The 17,618-nt window shown below is 34.9% G+C and overlaps 3 protein-coding genes across 4 annotated transcripts; all 3 read right to left on the reverse strand.

Moving 5' to 3' along the window:
• Nucleotides 1-877: 877 nt before the first annotated feature.
• Nucleotides 878-3,125, reverse strand: LOC145136074 (peroxidase 5-like). Its single transcript, XM_079070268.1, has 4 exons — nucleotides 2,885-3,125; nucleotides 2,556-2,747; nucleotides 1,529-1,691; nucleotides 878-1,398 (listed from the first exon to the last, which is right to left on the reverse strand). Exons 1-4 carry the CDS (start codon nucleotides 3,089-3,091, stop codon nucleotides 986-988), a joined length of 975 nt encoding a protein of 324 aa, XP_078926394.1. The 5' UTR covers nucleotides 3,092-3,125; the 3' UTR covers nucleotides 878-985.
• Nucleotides 3,126-4,462: 1,337 nt separating this feature from the next.
• Nucleotides 4,463-6,924, reverse strand: LOC145136073 (NAC domain-containing protein 62-like). Its single transcript, XM_079070267.1, has 6 exons — nucleotides 6,545-6,924; nucleotides 6,163-6,446; nucleotides 5,794-6,060; nucleotides 5,381-5,701; nucleotides 5,010-5,300; nucleotides 4,463-4,921 (listed from the first exon to the last, which is right to left on the reverse strand). The coding sequence occupies exons 1-6, from the start codon at nucleotides 6,708-6,710 to the stop codon at nucleotides 4,736-4,738; spliced, it is 1,515 nt and encodes a 504-aa protein (XP_078926393.1). The 5' UTR covers nucleotides 6,711-6,924; the 3' UTR covers nucleotides 4,463-4,735.
• A 237-nt stretch (nucleotides 6,925-7,161) lies between these two features.
• On the reverse strand, nucleotides 7,162-9,838 carry LOC145141054 (putative calcium-binding protein At1g02270). 2 transcript variants are annotated; one of them, XM_079074400.1, is made up of 10 exons: nucleotides 9,613-9,838; nucleotides 9,357-9,511; nucleotides 9,170-9,274; nucleotides 8,984-9,089; nucleotides 8,689-8,882; nucleotides 8,513-8,589; nucleotides 8,303-8,411; nucleotides 8,082-8,207; nucleotides 7,853-7,963; nucleotides 7,162-7,760 (listed from the first exon to the last, which is right to left on the reverse strand). In XM_079074400.1, the coding sequence occupies exons 1-10, from the start codon at nucleotides 9,683-9,685 to the stop codon at nucleotides 7,434-7,436; spliced, it is 1,383 nt and encodes a 460-aa protein (XP_078930526.1). In that variant the 5' UTR covers nucleotides 9,686-9,838; the 3' UTR covers nucleotides 7,162-7,433. The 2 variants fall into 2 exon arrangements, with proteins under 2 accessions (XP_078930526.1, XP_078930527.1); XM_079074401.1 differs by having other exon boundaries at nucleotides 9,357-9,528; nucleotides 9,613-9,835.
• Between the last annotated feature and the right edge of the window lie 7,780 nt (nucleotides 9,839-17,618).

The raw sequence follows: 17,618 nt of genomic DNA on the forward strand, positions 1-17,618 counted from the left end.
ATTTGGATTGAAGGTAACGACAACATAGCCACATATAAACGAAGTATTATCGTGTATGGTAGATCCAAAAAACCACGAACAATTCAATCTTATTGGGGATGTTATGATCCATTGTGTTATCCTTTATTTTTTCCTAATGGTGAGTCTGGATTGCATTCTAATATCCCAAGACATGGATTTCCCATCAATAATATTATTAACGACGACGAAGACATCCAGGATGATTTAGAAGGTACACATATCATAAATTTTTATATTTTAGTTAAATTAACAAAGATTACATGTTTGTACAAATCATTAATTTTTTTTTGTTCACGACATCAACATTGTGTGGACTCTAATACAAAAGGAGGGCGGAATACTGTAAGTATGCGGGAGTACTATTGCTATAAGTTTCAAATCCGGTCAAATTATAATGTAATTTTGTTGGGAGGGAGATTACTACAACAGTTTGTATAGATATCTACATCAAGATTGAGACTTCGCATTTGGAGTTTTGTAGAAAAAACCAATCCAAAATAAGATTTTTCAACGAGACTACTTATATACCTCACATGAAGTTGACCCCATCCGATAAAAAAATTTCATTCCATTTTCAACGTAGGCAATTCCCAATAGTAGTTGGTTTCGCTACGACCATTAACAAAAGTCAATGACAGTCATTATCAAATGTTGGGTTATACTTGCGTAGACCTGTCTTCACCCATGGTCAGATATATGTAGTTGTTTCTCGTGTAACAAACAAAAAAGGTTTGAAGGTACTCATATGTGACGAGGAAGGTCGTTCAACTAATAAAACAAACGACGTTGTCAACAAAGAGGTCCTGCAACGTTTATAGATATTTATCGATTTCAGTGTTTCTTCTTCACATTTCAATAATAACAATAGCCATAAACTTTCTTTTATAGATATTATGCAATATAAATAAATGTTTTTATATTTTTTTAATACGTTCCCTCGCGTTTAACGCGGGTTATAATCTAGTTATTTATTGATAACTCGACAATTTGATCGAATTTCTCCTTGATGACCCGTCATAACACCAATCCCACCCATCTTCACCATTGCTTTTGCAAACTCACTCTTCCAAAGAACCGGGTTCATGGCATTCTGATGTACTTGTTTTGTTGTATTTGTGCTTGTGAGTAGAGATTGATCTGATGTAAACAAACCCCTTTTATTCAAAACATCAACATAATATCCTGTGTCACTTATGGTTGGTGAATTAGGGTTCATTGGTACTACTAAATTCGCATTGCTATTTCCCTTTGGACATTCTTGCTTTAGTTTGCTAGCATACAATGTGTTCAAACCCGGGTCCTGGTTGACCGATTGACTGAAGTTGTACAACCTACTAGCGAATGAAGTACAATGTGATCGACCGATAGTGTGTGCACCTGTAGTAAAATATATACCCAAATCTCATAAGGTCGTGGGATCATAGGAGGTAAGATGCAAACAATCTTACTTTCATCCAATGATAGAGAAACGGTATTGGAAATTGAAAAAAAATTGAATGTTGCTTACCGGATAACGTAACCATTTCTTCTTGGGTCAACCCATGGGTCGAGAACATCTGAGTGAGTTGGTTGAGATTAGCGGTTGCAGGTGGTAATGCCTTTGTGTCTGCTATTAGTGAAACCCTGCCATCTCTTCTCCCAGCCGGGACGTCATATCCTTGTCCTCCTGTCTGCAATTATAACAATATCCAAATTGTTGAATGAGTAATGATGTTTGCATAGAGCCATGTATAGTGTTGTATAGTGTGTTTAGTAAAATTAGTTGATGGTGTAAAGTGTTCGATAAAAGTAATTTTTAGCTTTTAAATATATAAAATCATATAAAACTAAAAACTAAAAGCTCCCAAAGTTACTTGAAGTACTTTTTGATTAAGAGCTTTTGTACAAAAATAACCAACAATAGCTTTTTTAAAATGTAAAATTAGATAAAAATGAAAAGCTAAAAGCTCAAAAAGCTACTTGAAGTAGTTTTTGGATTATAAGTTTTTCTGTTTAAAATAAAAGCTAAAAGCTTTTGCTGCCGAGCAAACTTTATAATAAAAACCAAAAGATAAAAGCTTCAAAAAGCTACTTGAAATATTTTTTGGATTAAAAGTTTTTTGTTTAAAATAAAAGCTAAAAGCTTCTTCTGCCGATCAAAGTTTTTTTTTCTTAAAAACAAAAAACTCTCAAAAGCTCGCAAAAGTTGTGTGTCAACGCACCCTAAATAATCATTTTACCTTTATATTCCAACAAACTTTTTAACATACTCATCAATTTTCATCAATTTTATTGTGACATGAGTTTGGATGAAAAAAGGGCAAATAGGTAAATGATTGATTGTGTTAATACATCAAGCCATGTTCGGCTTAACCCATTAAGTCATTATGTCCATATTAAGTAAAAAGGAAACAACCATGTAGAGTTGTCTAGATTGTGTTCAACTCATTAAGCTCGTTAAGTTAAAAACGATTGATGTCTTAATAGATTAAGCTATGTTTTTTTGCTTAACCCATTAAGTCATTCCCTTAAATAAGAATTTTTATTTTTCTTACTATCTCAAAACTGTCTCGAGCTGCAAACGCGATTATATCAGCACAAGAAACGACCCGTGGACATAGTGATTCAAGTCTAGCTTTTGCATTATCAATGACATCGAATCCACGGAGACTTGGGTTGTTTGCTGGTGAATCTTTTTCTGCCTTGTTTGAAGGAGTCGGATCTATGAGGACCGATGCATCACAACCCTGTGAGGCACCAAAAATGATCCCATGTTAACAAATTAAAAAAAATGGTAAACTTTATCACTGATAGTTCCAAGATCATCACGTGAGAGGTAAATCACAGATAACAGATAATATAAGCAACAAGGTTTGGTCTTTACCCTGACAAAACAATCATGAAAATGGAGTCTGACTAGACCAGCAGCAAGACCTCTGTCTTGGGAGTAGGCTTTAGCGACCTCCTCTTTAACAATGAACTCGGCTGCTGAACATGTCCCCGAATAGAATCCAACATAAAGCTGGGCTTCTGAGTGAAGGATAGATTGCAATAAAACCAAAATTAGAAGTGTAAATTGTATGCAACTCATTTTTGTTTTGTTTTGGAAGATGATGAAACTTCAACTTATTTATAAAGCAAGATGTGTGTTATATAAATATTTGTTTAGTGGCATGCAAGAAGGCATCAGCAAGGTTAGACATGGTCTTTGATTTAAGAATCTAAAACATAAGCGTTTAGGGGTCCATGTATTTTTGAAAATGGCAGAGGTTGAGAGTTAGTAGTAGTAGATGTTCATGGAGGTTGACTTGTTGCACTAAATCCAAGAAAGCAGTTTACTGTTCATACCATTTTAACCATAGCAGATTGAACGCACTAGAATGAATCTAAAGGATAATACTAATATAGCAATGATTTTGTTGCTTAATGTGAACAAGATTATGTATATAATCGTGTAGATTTGTTCTACACACAAAGAATTATTCAGAAGGTGGATCTTTTAATAATTTGATCATCTTTTGAGAAAATTGCAAAAATGCTCCCCAGGGTTTGCTGTTTTCTTTGGCTTTCGTACAGACAGTTTCAAACTTGCAGGTTTCATCCTTTTCAACTAGTTTGGTTGTGAATTTGATGTTTGTCAAACTTGAAATGACTGTATTATCCTTTATATGTTTTTGCCAGTTTTTATTCCTTTTTTCAATGTTTTATTATGAATATAATTGAAAGGGACACCCACCCGTCTTCCTTGTTCCCTTGTGACACACTCCTCCCTCTTCCCTCCTCCTCCCTCCTTTTGTCTTCTCTGGCAAGTGGCAACCACCACCGGTACCACTGTCAAACCACCACACTCCTCTGTTTCAAGAATCACCGCATGTAGAATTGCATAAAAAACTGAAAACGGATAACCCAAGCGAACTGAATAAAAATAACATTATTTGGTTTGGGTTTGGTGAATATCTCTCAAATTCAGACAACCAAATAAGTGAATAACCCAATAAGACATTAAATTATTTTTTTTAGATTTTATTTAATAGATAATTATTTTAACATCCAAACTTGTATTTTATTTCGGTTTGATTCATCTTTTTTTGGGTTAAACAAATTTGAAATAACGTTTATAACTTTGTCAAGATGAATTGGTCTAGAATGAATGGACAAATGTATTTGTTCAAAATGTCAAGTATTATTACTTGCTGAAATATCATTTGAGATAAAGACCAAATAAATAATTCCTATAACACAAAAAGAACTTAGGATGAACATTATCTTCCTCGTTTGTTAATGAAAAGCCTTTGGCCTTTACAACTTTATTCAAAACCAAACCTTATAAGATTGGTTGCAATAAATTTAAAATTGTTAAGAACAAAAAAAAACGTTTCTTCAACCGACCAAACACTGAAACACCACCCTTAATCGATGATTTAGTTTTGTGTGAGAATGATTACATGAAACCTATTAGAGATATTTAAAAGAATCGACTAGTATTCTAGATACTAGTAATTCATTCATTATGATCATCAAAAACTTGAACCATCAAATACATCAGCCAAATCCAGGAAAAAATATCATACAACTGGCTAATACAGAGTAACTGATACGTCTAAAACTTTACCATACTAGGGTAAAAAAAAAAAAAAAAAAAAAAAAGATATAGATAGGTCATATGAACATAATATATAAGTCATCAGTTTCTACTACTCATCCACAATAAAACCACTCACCTATCTATCCCCCCTCAATAAGTCAAACATTTCCATAAACTAGCAATCCCTACACACAACCCTACAACCACAAGCACCTTATGCATATACACCCAACTTAGCATGCCATGAGAAAAATCAGCTTTTGGCTTCACATTTGAAGTTGATATTAAAGATTCATCAAATTCACCATCACTACCACCTGGGCTATGCTTCTTTTCCTGGATTTCAAATCAACAAATGTAAGATAAAGCTTTCCTTTTTCAGGGGCAAAAAAGGGAAATCAATAACAAAAGGTGAAAAACCCACCTCAGTCACAATAGGCTGCTGATCACCACCATGGGTAACTGACCCTACTTGTAGTTTCATCTGCAATCGGATTCTTCTTGGTGCAGTTCCTTGGTTACTAAAGTTTATGCCATTAGCAACCTTTGGCTGGCGATTCCTTATTATAATTCCTGTTCCCGAATTGCCCTCGCCATTGGATGCCAATGCAATGTTGCTACTGCTACTACTGCAAGATTCTTCCTTTGGTGCTTGATGTTCATGAGGAAGATGAAAGATAACATTTTCACCAATCGCCTTTTCAAGTTTCATAGACTACACAATACAAGATGAATGAGATAAAGTAAATGTTTTAAATTATATGTTTTGATCATGTGAAAGTATTCTATATGTACCTGAACTTGGATGACTTCACCATCTGATTCGCTGCTGTATTGGTGAAATTCGGGTATGGAGGCTTGAGGAAATGAATCAACGAATGATAAGTGATCTGATTCATTTAGGAAACAGTTTGAGAATTCCATTCCGTTTGTCCCGTATTGATTCTGCATTCCGAAGTGTTCGTTTCCGGTTCCGGAGTTGACCATTCCGCAGTTATAAGCGGATCCAAACTCTAACTGCATCTGGGAATGCAAAGGGGAGAAGATTTTTGATTCGAAATGGTCAGGTGATGCATCCCAGAAACCTTGTAGAGCTTCATCAAGGTCAAGATCGTTCTGTTAAATAGAAATTTAGAATATTATAAAAACCAACAAAAGGGTATGTAGAAAAATAAAAGAAAGACCCAAAAAAGAAAATGGAAATGTACCATTAACTGTGAATGATCGAGAAAGTCCAAAGGGTCATTTGTTCTATTGAGTTCTTCAAGTTTGAGATTTTCTTTGAGTAAAGGTTGAATGTTTGGTTGACCAGTCAAATTTGGGGTTACGGGCTCTGATTGAGGATCTTCAGTAGATGATTTTACAACAGAAGGAGGAGAAGCATCGCTTTGATCAACATCAACACAGTCTAAACTTTCAGCATTTTCCTCCTTGCCATCGTGTTTCTTGAATAAACGACAAAGCACATATGGACTCTGGATGAACATAAATCATTATAAACTCCCAATCGATTGTTACAACTGTTATAGATACAAATATGTTTAAGAATCAAGAATTCAGATTTCTAGAGCGATTACCTGTCCAGGATGTGTTCCATCGAGTTCCTTTTCGGTAGCACAATACTCGTGTATCACCCAATGAGTCCTCTCGCCTTTTGGAGCCCTACCAGTATAGAAAACAAGCGTCTTCTTCTTTCCAATCACGCTACTTCCTCTGTTAGTCTTGATCGTTCGATCTTTTCCGGTAGCTTTCCAGTAACCAGACACCGTAGCACGATTTGATCGCTGGCCGTTTTGATACTTTCGATCTTTAGGGCAAAAGAAGAACCATTCGTTATCGATGGACTCAATCACCGACAAATCTAGTAAAAAAAACACACGGTTAGATTATCCCTAAAATATTTAGATTCCGCATCTTCGAATTTTGAAAAAGGGATAAAGAATCGAGAGAAGATGATACCAGGTAAGTCCCAGGGCTCTTTCTTGCAGACATCGACTTCTCGAATACAACTCACTTCTTTATCAAAACCGTTGATCTTCAACCTTAAGTAATGATTCACCAGCTCTTCGTCGGTCGGACGAAATCGGTAGCCAACCGGAAGAGATTTTGCAGGTAAGACGTCCATATTAAGAGGGCAAAACTAGAAATTGAAATCAAGAACGAGATGCACGCCTAACAAAAAGATTTACAATAGATTGTGAACAAAAAAAATTTGAGTTCTTGATAATCGATTGTGAAATTCGGTGGGTTTTGCAAAAAGGGTGGTTTTTATCTCCTTGAAAACGTCAGCCAGCCGAGTGGTGTATGTGAAAGAGGAAAGTGCCAGTGAGGTTCCTAGAAAAGTACCTTCGTTTTAATGCTGTGTATATACAGCGTATATCAATTGGACAAAAATGGAGTCTTAATTTCATTTATGCCATCCATTTATATGTAAAGGCTTAAGGTGGAAGATAAGAAAGGAAGAATCATACAACCAATTAAACGTTGACACGTCCACACCTCCAAAACCAGTCTCCGGTTGACACGAAATTCAAATAGTCAAAATACAAAAAAATCATGGATACCCTTTACGAATCTTTGAAAAAAAACACATAAATTTAACGATTGTATCTTCAAAATTGATCCTTTAGTGTTGATATAAATTTCTGTACAAGTACTGCTACAAATACATATACAGATACTGATACAATACACATACGCATACGCTGACACAACACTCAAAAGCAGTGAGAAAGTATATACTAGATTCCATTTTTCAACAAGTTTCTCTAGTTTTCCCACTCTCAAAGACATGTGCTTCAAATCCTCATGCGGTGTCGTTTTGATCCATTGTTTGTTTCTCCACAAATCAAGAAATCAGCCTAATCGGTGAAAATACAACAGTGAGTCTTGCATGATCCGATAGCGAATAATCTTCTGGCCACAATCCGTTTTCTGTTTCCGATGGGAATAATGCTGCATCTGTTACACCCAATCCCAAACTTAATTGGGTTCCATTCAAAATCTCATCTTGATCCTTAATCGTGTTTTCAACATGGTAACTCCACATAGGATTCCATATTCTTTCTTGAAATTCTTTATGATCAAGAACACCATTTCCATCTATGTCTGCTTGAACCCATAAATCTTTTGTTTCCTCCTCGCTTAGCCCGTACATATGACCAATAAGATTAAGCTGCAATGAAAACAAACAATGGAATTCACGATTCCAATTCCAATTCCGATTCCGGAATGTATTTATATAACGTAACCATTCTTGTATGTTACCTGTCGCAATGCTTCACAAAACCCAGAGTAGGTAATAGAATCACCATTGCTCACTGCCTTCAAAAATTCAAATGCATCTTCACGTGTAAGTGAGGCTCGACTCACTTGATACTGATAAAAATATATATTATTAGAAAAAAAAAAAAAAAGTGTTTTGGAGTTTTCCATGTATATTCATTCATGTGTTTAGTTTTCTCTGTTATTTTTTATTTTGTGGGTTATATGGTACCTTGAACAAACCGAAAACTGCATCACTCCAACTTGTTTTGAGTATTTTTCGATATTTATTTGGATTAAGAAGCCATATGAAATCCACACCACATATGTTTCCACGATGATTTCTATGGCTAACCCACTGCATTACAACAAACAAAATTCAAAATTGATCAGAAAACTCATGGCATGTGTCGTAAATGATCAAAAAAAGTTACAAATATTGACAATATTGACCTTATGTGCATCGGCGTCGGTATAATGATGAGCAATATCATATGATGATACAAATCCTTGTGATCGTAAAAACTTGTAAACATGGCCTCGTTTGCTTCCATTCCAATCACTAAAATGGATTTAAATAAATAAATAATGGTGTGGCTTAATAGTTAATAACTAAATATTAACATGATATAGCTAAAAACATAAAGTAACAATCATAATTACCCGCAAAGAATGATGGGCAAAGGGTTAAGATTGTTCTCTTTCAAATAAGCATCTACATATTGCAAGATTTTGTACACCTATCAAAACATAATAAAAAAGGTCAATTTCAAGAAATGAAGATAACATGAACATATATATGATGTATAAGTATATTAAGATAGTTTATAAATTATAACCTGTCGCAATCTTTCCAAACACATGCTTGAATCATGTGGAAATAACAAGTGAGTGTTGACTATAAGAATTTCACGACCAACATTCTTTACTTCAACATGCAAAAGTTGAGCAACACGATCACCAAAATCATTGAACAGGAACTCTTTATGGTTGATAACATGAAAGTAATCATTATGAACAGCAGTGAATAAACCTGTTTAATTTGAAGAAACAGAAAGAAAAATAAGAATTTTAAAAACTGTTTATGTGATGAAATGGTATTTGGGGGAATAGCAAATAGCTATTAGCATATACCATCGCCACGATTATTGGTGCGTGGAAGCTTGAAAATGGTGTAACCTGCATCCCCAAGCCTTGTGTCGTACATGTTTACAAGTTCTTCATTATTAACCCAGAATTCCTAAGAATCAACGATGGATTTGATAATGCGATTATTCGGTGTTCACGAAGAAATTTGAATATTTGGGAATGATAAGAAACCTGGAGACAGATGATCGATGATCGTTCACGCAACAGCAAATCTAAGATTCTTTCATTCCTATCCAACCAATACGCTTTGATTTCACTTTCTCTGCAATTCCGATCCTGTTGTTCCCCGAAAAGTTAACCATATTTTCAAAATCAGAATTAAACCCCAAAAACATCAAATCAGGGATATGGGTTTTACCTCATGAATAAGTCGTTTGTAAATAGGAGCGAGGATATTAAAAGTAGTGCATGAAAAGCAAGATGGGTATGCAATGGAGGAAGAGATGCAGGGATAACTATCGATTCTGGATGACCTTCTTTTGCTCATTCCTCTGTTCTTCCTTCCCATGATTCCTAATTTTTACGATAATCTATAAATCAAGCAAAAAAACAAATTGGAAAATATGAAGAATGAATTTGAGAAGGTGGGTTATGGAGGAGAAATAATGGGGTACCTTGTATGTATAAATACATGATGGAAATGGCTAATGAATGGAGAAACAGAATCAAATTGTGTGGGGGCGCCATGGGTTTTTACCATTGAGCCAGAGAAAGGGATGAACATCTGGGAATGTATTGTTATTGTATACGAAGGGAAGGAATATGTTTCTTTTCGCAGGATGAGCGGTGCTTATGCCGCATAATTCGCTTTCACTTCATTATAAATGAGTGGTTATCGTACATGAATGAAAAGATGTTATTCTTTTTGAAGTTTAATACTTGCATTTTTATTATATGATTGTGGACATGAGAAACAGAAAAATACAATTAAACTGATACCACATACACACCACACTTGTATATCAATTATGCTACTATGAAAAAGATACATTACTATATGACCTACAAGATAGAGTAAAAAAATATAGTCGTAAATTATGTAAGGGAATAAACCAAAAGTGTACCTTTTTCTTTCTTTCTTGGTGTAATGATGCTTGACTCTTTAAAAGATTACCTTTTTGGTCATTGGTTTCAAGAGATAGGAGTAAGATTTCAAATAGGATAAATTCCATACAACTATTTGATGGATATAACACATTTTAGTTTGGTTGAGTTGGGTTTTCAGGATTTGGGTAGGAAAAGATATAGATAGGATCTAATTTATTCAATACCAAAATAACATTCCAACCCAACTATAAAAATATAATATTTTTTTTTTGGTATAAAAAATATAGTTAAACGTATCTTATCTAGCTCTATTTTTTAAACAAAAAATAATGTTATGAATCGTATTACTCCAAATTTAGAATAACATCATTCATTTACATCAAAAATAAAGTTAAAGTTTCTCACTTGTCATTGTCATGTTTGACTCTTCAAATTTAAGTTTATATATATTTGATTTATTTAATTTGTTTCAGTTTTGCTATGTACGATGTACACTATGGACTTTGTTAACATTTTGAACTAGGAAAGAAAGCAAATCATGTTCTTGATATAATTATATGATCTACAAGAGAAAGCATGTAAAAGTAATAATACATTATGTAAAGATGTATCTTTACTTTTACTTTATTTGTGTCATGATACTCGAATCTTTAAAGGAATGTGTTTTTTGTCAATGGCTTCAAGAGATACAAGTCCCTATGTTAACTAATGTATATTGTTTTGTATCATTTAAAGCTTTACTTGGGATTATTTATTAAAAGCGTTTATTTTAGAAAAAAGAATTTCTAATCTAGAAGTTATTTCAACAAAAATTTAATTTTATACTATAAGTTTACACATTTCAAAAGCTCAGATAGACCTAGTTTCACCAAACATTTATACAGAGTGAAAATCCACCACCTTTAGTTCAATTAAATGCTATATTTTCCAAATATTTATACACAAACCACATTTAGTTCAATTAAATGCTATATTTTCCAAACATTTATACACAAACCACCTTTAGTTCAATTAAATGTCATATTTTTCAACTCCTAACTACTACTTATATTTGTCAAATATACCCTAAATAGAAAAAGAGTCGTTGTGATCGATTTAAACTAAGGTGCTGTTTGTTTTTTGGAAGCGAAAATTCATGAAGTCTGTGGACCACCTCTGCAATCCTCTGTAGCAGAAGATGTGGAACAAACGGCTGCAGCCTATAATAAGAAGCATGTTTGTTTTTTAACATCTGCAGACTGCTGCAGTAAACTGAAATTTAAATAAACTAATTTTATAAACTGAAAATAGTTCTCAACACCGAAATTTAATAATTCTAGTCTTAAAACATTGAAATAATAATAAAAAGAACATATAAAAAAACAAAAATATAAAACTTTTTTTTAAAAAAAAAACTTAAAAAAATGTAAAAGAAACTAATAGTTTTATTCTAGAAAAAAAAACTAATTATAAAAAACATTAAAAAAAGAAAATAATAAAAAAATTAAAAAAGTATTGCAAACGATGTCTACAAAGTTCGTAAAAAATTACACACATTAAAAAAGATGCAACTGAAATTGAAAATATTATTAATAGAAACGGTAAAAAAAAATTTAAAAATCAAGTTAAAAAAATCATGGAAACTATAAAAATAAATTGTATCACATCCGTAAATAAAAATTTAAGAAAATCAAAGTTTAAAAAAAATAAGTTATAAAAAATAAGTTATAAAAAAATTCTTAAAAAACACTTGGAAAAAATGAAAGCTGAAGAGGTTAGAAGAGGCAAGTCAAGTGCTGCGCCACGCAGCACATGCGCAGAGGTTTTGTAGTCTGAAGTCTTCCAAAAAACAAACAGCAATAAATGGTTTGAAGAAGTTTTTATAAAAAAACAAACAACACCTAAAAGACTAAAAGAACTAGTATTTGATATATGGCTTCTACTAAGTATAATGTAAAAACGCAATTATTTTTTTAGCTGAAAAAATCAAGAATAAAAATCAAGAGTGAATAAAATAAATTTCTTAGATATACTTTTAATTTTAAAAAGTAGCTATATAATTCAAGTTAATGTGATATTTTTCGAAAAAGAAATTATATGTTCAGAAAATAATATCGGTTGTGTGCATTTATGATGTAATGCACTGGAAGTAAGATATTGCAATGAACAAACATATTCCACATCTTATAATGAAATATTTCCTAATGATTTTATAGGATAATATCTACTTTAAGTTTACTTTTCGTTCACGCTTTTGTTAGATACATTTTTGTGCTTCTTTTATCACGTTTTCTTGGTTATTTTCATCGCACATTATACATGTATTTCACATCATTTAGGGAACTATATACTTTTTGTGGATTGGTCTAGACACGAGTCTTTTGTGTGTTTTCCAAAACTGAAAGCTTGCCGATGACATTTAAGGACTCACAGACAACAAAAGGTGATAATTAGATAACGATGAGTGATTTCGAGAAAAAAACTAAGACAAAATAATAAAGGCAAACAACAGTAGGCCCAAAAGTACGTCCTTATCCAATATTAAAGATATTTCATATAGTTGTATCAAAGCACTATTTATAAAAGTTTGTAAGGCTATATGAGCATATCTAGTTTAAGAATAAGGGTTATACAGTCACATGGTCATTTGCGATTGTTTTTCGGAAGGGTGTGATTCTCCACTTAAAAAACTGATTCGTCTCTATAAAATATATGTTTCACTAATTTGTAGGTTAGTTGCGAGTGGTATACCTCATCATATAGATGAATCAATTTCGTAAGTGGAAGAATCATCTCTATTTTAGGAACTGTTTGTGAGATTGGAGTTTAGCATCACTTTTCAGAATTATGACTTCTTTTGAATGAATTTGAAAAGCACTTTAGGGAGGAAAAACCGAGATTTTGTAACACTTAGCTAATCCTCATTTTTTTAAATATTTAATTTTGCTTTAACTTATTAAATATAATATAACTAATAGTCAAAGAGATTAACTAACAAAAAGATGATAGTTATATAATAAAATAATTAGGATTGGAAATTTGGAGGTTAATGTAACACCCGGTTTCGAATAGTTTCATTGTGTGGGGCCGTGGCCCAGTTATCAGTCATCATAAGGCTTTGGGCCTTAGGGAAGGAAGGATTTAGCCCTTCTTGGATGTGAGTGTTACGGTTTAAGTGATGCAAGTGTTTGATGGCGTTTTCGGAGTCCAATGGTATAATCGTAATTTGATAACTCGATCTTTTATGAATATTGGGTTTTTGTTCGGGGAGTTTTAATGCTATGGTGTGTTTTTAGAAGCGTAAGGCTCCTTGCCACCTTTTCGTGGATATAAAGTTCATTGGAAACGGGCTTATAACGAAGAAGTTATGGTAGTTTGAAGTTTTGGCAAGTTTGGCCCTTGGTGGAATAAGTTGGCAGATTAGTCCCATGTGTTGATCTAAGGGACGCGTGGGTAGACCAGGTACGCCCAGCGTACCTAATGGTATGACTCGCGTAATGGTCGGAGTGCTAAACCTTATTTTTTAGGGTTTGGGCACTATATAAACATCATTATAACCTCAAGACTCCCTCATTTATCAGCCTCCATTGTTCTAAAACCCTAATTTCGAACCCTAGCCTCCTCAAAGAGTGTTGTGAGCTCTTTGTGTGCATCTTTAGTGGGTTTTGGTGTTTATTCAAGAATTGGAACTTAATGCAAGGTTGTGGATCAAAGGAAGGCTTGTGGATCTGGACTCTCTTCTTCATTTCTAGCTCATTATAGGTATAAAGCTCCAACCTTGTTCATTTGAAGCCTAGATCTAGTATTATATGAGTTTTGGTCCCATTTTGGTCTCATGGGTGAGATCTAGTGGTTTGCCACCACTCCAGGAGCTTTGAGTTGCTACTCTTAGTATCTTTGAGGTTATTAGTTCATAAAGATGATTACTTGATGTTTTAGGATGGACCATGCATGTGTTAAGGTGGTTTTTATGGGTCTTAAAGGAAAAATTTTAATTCTTGGGCCTCATTAAGACATGAAAACTGATAAATTTGCCAACTTTATCAGTTAAGGGCTTATTTCGAAGGTTTCATGAGGTTTTGGGGCCAAGTGCTTAAGGGATTAAGTCATGAATCAAGTTTGGATAAATCGCATCTACGCCCAGCGTAAATGTTAGTACGACCTGTGTACTGAGGGATTTGGTAGTATGCCCAGCGTACCTGTTGGGTACGCCCAACGTAAATGGCCCAGTGCCATTTTGGGCTCGTTTGACATTTTTGGACTTTGGGCTTTGGTTTTGAGTCTTGGGCTTTGAGTGTTGGATTTCTTGGTCTGGGGAATTACTTGTGGATTTGGACTCCTCTTTGGTTTAGATTTTGGGCTTTCCTTGTTGGGCCTTAGTGGGCCCAATGGATTTGGGCCTTTTAGTGGGCCCAATGGATTTGGACCAATAGTGGGCCTGGTTAGTTGGGCTATCTTTAGGCCTAGTGTTGGGGTCTAGCCTTGTTTAGTTATTGATTATGGTGGTGCATTGTTTGGCTCAATTCGGGGGTCGGTTCGCAGCAGCAGCGGCAGTGTAGGATTATTCGTGTAGCGTTTGAGGTGAGTCTTTTCACTGTATCCATAGGTCGAAGGCACCAATGCCGGCCCATTACGTGTTATGTGGTATGCTAGTTGTCTCTGTGATACTTGCATGGAAGACCCCATGGGGACCCCGTGGCAATTGGATATCAGACCATGAGGGGAAGCTCATGGCATTCCAGGTAGGGTAAATGTCATATTAACCCATCAAACTTATCGTGTTTGTTTTAAAAGGTCACTAAACTATTTTTTTTGCACATTAAAGGAATAAACTTACATTTCTCTATTTTAAAATACCCTAATGTTACCTGAAACCGGGTTCAAAGGTAATATACATGTTAAGAAGGGTTTGAATGCCATGTCAACATCCACCAGGTTTATTATTATTATTTTGTTCTTGAACCTTTCTTTGGTCATGTTCATTATGAAACCCAGTATTATTCATATTGTTTGTAGAACATTCAAACACCATCACCTTAAACCACCGTCTGCCACCTTATATCACCATCTACAACCACCATCATGATTTCACTTTCATCTTCTACAGATAAAAATTTACACAGAAAATATCCTTTACCAGCCAAAGTATCTTCCAAACAACATGCTCCTGAAAAAGTCACCTTTAATACCCTTTCTTCATCTCCAACCCTTCAAACGTACAACAAGATTTTCAACACAACCAATAACAACAAACAAAAAATTCGAAAAGGGTATCCCCTCCATTTATATCGACAGACAAAATCATCCCCAATTCTCAATTGTCAAATCCAAATTCAGGTGAGAGTCAAACCCAAAAGATTACGTTTACTGTTGAGAAGAAATCTAAGATAATTAGGGGATAGATGATGTACCTGTGCAAACAATAGTGGATAGGAAGAAATTTCGTCAGGGTAATCAATAGACGGAGTAAGGCGGCGGATTCCGGTGATGACGTGAACTCACCAAAGGTATCCAACATGGAATCCAACTCCGCCTCTATAAATAGAACTCCCTCTATGTTACAGTTAATCACGATTTGGTCGATCTCATCTCTATCCAATCTCCCTGCAATGGGTTCTGAAAGAGGAATAGTGGATGATTTCTTTATATTGATCTTCATCTTCATCTTTGGATCACTTCCCATGGTGAAATTGAAGGGAAATGGAGGTGGGGTTTGAGAAATTACACACACAAATGTGTGTGATTAGAGGAAAGAACGAAGAATGCAATTAGATGTGTATAGAGGAAAGGAAAGAAGGAGATAATGGTTTTGAATAGACGTAGATCGGAGTAAAATGGCAAGTAAAACTTGGCAACCTATAAAATCAGGTAAACTGGCGTAATTAACAGGTTACCAACAAGTTTAGTGATCTATTGCGCAGAAAATAACTTTGGTGACTAAATCGGACAACCGTGAAAAGTTCGTTGGGTTAATATGACATTTACCCTTCCAGGTAAAGACCATGGGGGAGCCCATAGCATACCAGATAAAGACCATGGGGGGATCCCATGGCAACTATATGTGTGGTGCATGATAATCTGTGGTTGTATGTTGTATGGTATTTTGGGGAACTCACTAAGCTTTATGCTTACAGTTTTTAGTTTATGTTTCAGGTACTCCAGTTTTTAGATGGAAGGGCTCGGGATAATTGCAGAGCACACACCACATGTTTCCGTATTTTGTGAATTACTCTGATTTAATGATGTTTAGCTAAAACTTGTTTTCCTTGGTCTTATGGGAAAGATATGTATTAATGATTTATTAAACTAAAAACAAAAAAAAATTATGTCTGGATTTTTGGGATGTTACAAGTTGGTATCAGAGCCTTGGTTTGAGGGATTCGGACATACTCTCAGGTGTGTCTAAACTCAAACTGAGGATTTGGTAGAGTTTTCAAAAGAAAAATGTTTTTGAGAAAAGGAATTCTCTAAGATAAGAAAATGGGTGTGGTGCATGCAATCAGCCGAGCTCAAGTAAGTTTTCCCAAAATACTCATACGTGTTATCTAATATGATTTAATTTATGAATTGGTGAATCACATGCTAGTTATGGCTAAGGATCTGCTTAGTTTCTGCATGATAGAATGCTAGGAGAGATGCCTTTGTATGCTTATTGTATGAGTTGGTAGACTTGCATGCTAGAGTTGATTAGTCAGTGATAGATTGGCTTGATATGTGTGATGTTTTGTAGTCTTGGGAGTATTGGATGCTATGTTGTAATGGAAATATCTATTGGTATCAGTAACTGCTAAGTGTATGCTTTAAAAATTGTATACGGTTAGGATCTTATAGCCCTAGAATAATTGATTTGGCCTTACTTCCTGTTCCTTGTCTGGTTGTGGTCCTAGGGTAGAGTCTATTATTCGACAGTCTATCCGATCCTGTTCTGTGTATAATTTGCATGCATAAGGCAGCCGTCGGTAAGGGTGGAATTTCTAGCATGAGTTGTGGTGTGTGGGCTGAATGTCATATGATCATTCTATGGATCGGAGTGTTACTGCCCGAATGCTGCTTGCTTTGTGCTTTGTGGAAATCTTGGATGATGGGAGTCAGCTACTAAGTAAATATGATGGTATTCATGAGGTGGGTGACTGGAATTATGGGGAGCTCTTCAGCAGCTGATGGCAGGGTAAGGTTGGGAATCTAGGTGAGCCTAGGGAGTGTTGTAGCGGTTGTAGTCGCGTTGTTTAGTGAGCTTTGGTGCATCAGTTTGAGTAGGTGACTTAGAGGATTCAGGATGATTCTTGAGGAAAGTATGGATAGGTGTGGAAGGTAGTATTGGGCCCGTACTACTAAAAGCACAGGATCCATACTCGAATTGGGGAGAGTCTTAGAGAATCTAAAAAGCTTGTGAGAGGAGGATCTTTAGGTGTATTCTGATCATTGGCATGTTGTAGTTTGGTGATGGGCGCTCAGGGAGGAGGTCTGGTTCCGGTTCAGGTGCAGGTACTGAGACGACGAGCAAGCAGATGCGGGCATTCATCTCGTCGGTGATTACCCGTGGTATTATGGAGCAGACTCATGCGATCTTTTGGTTCAGTTAAGGAGGAGATTT

This window comes from Lactuca virosa, chromosome 9 (genome assembly GCF_052849685.1).
Source record: "Lactuca virosa cultivar CGN04683 chromosome 9, Lactuca_virosa_CGN04683_v6, whole genome shotgun sequence".
In the NCBI taxonomy this organism is placed as follows: Eukaryota; Viridiplantae; Streptophyta; class Magnoliopsida; order Asterales; family Asteraceae; genus Lactuca; species Lactuca virosa.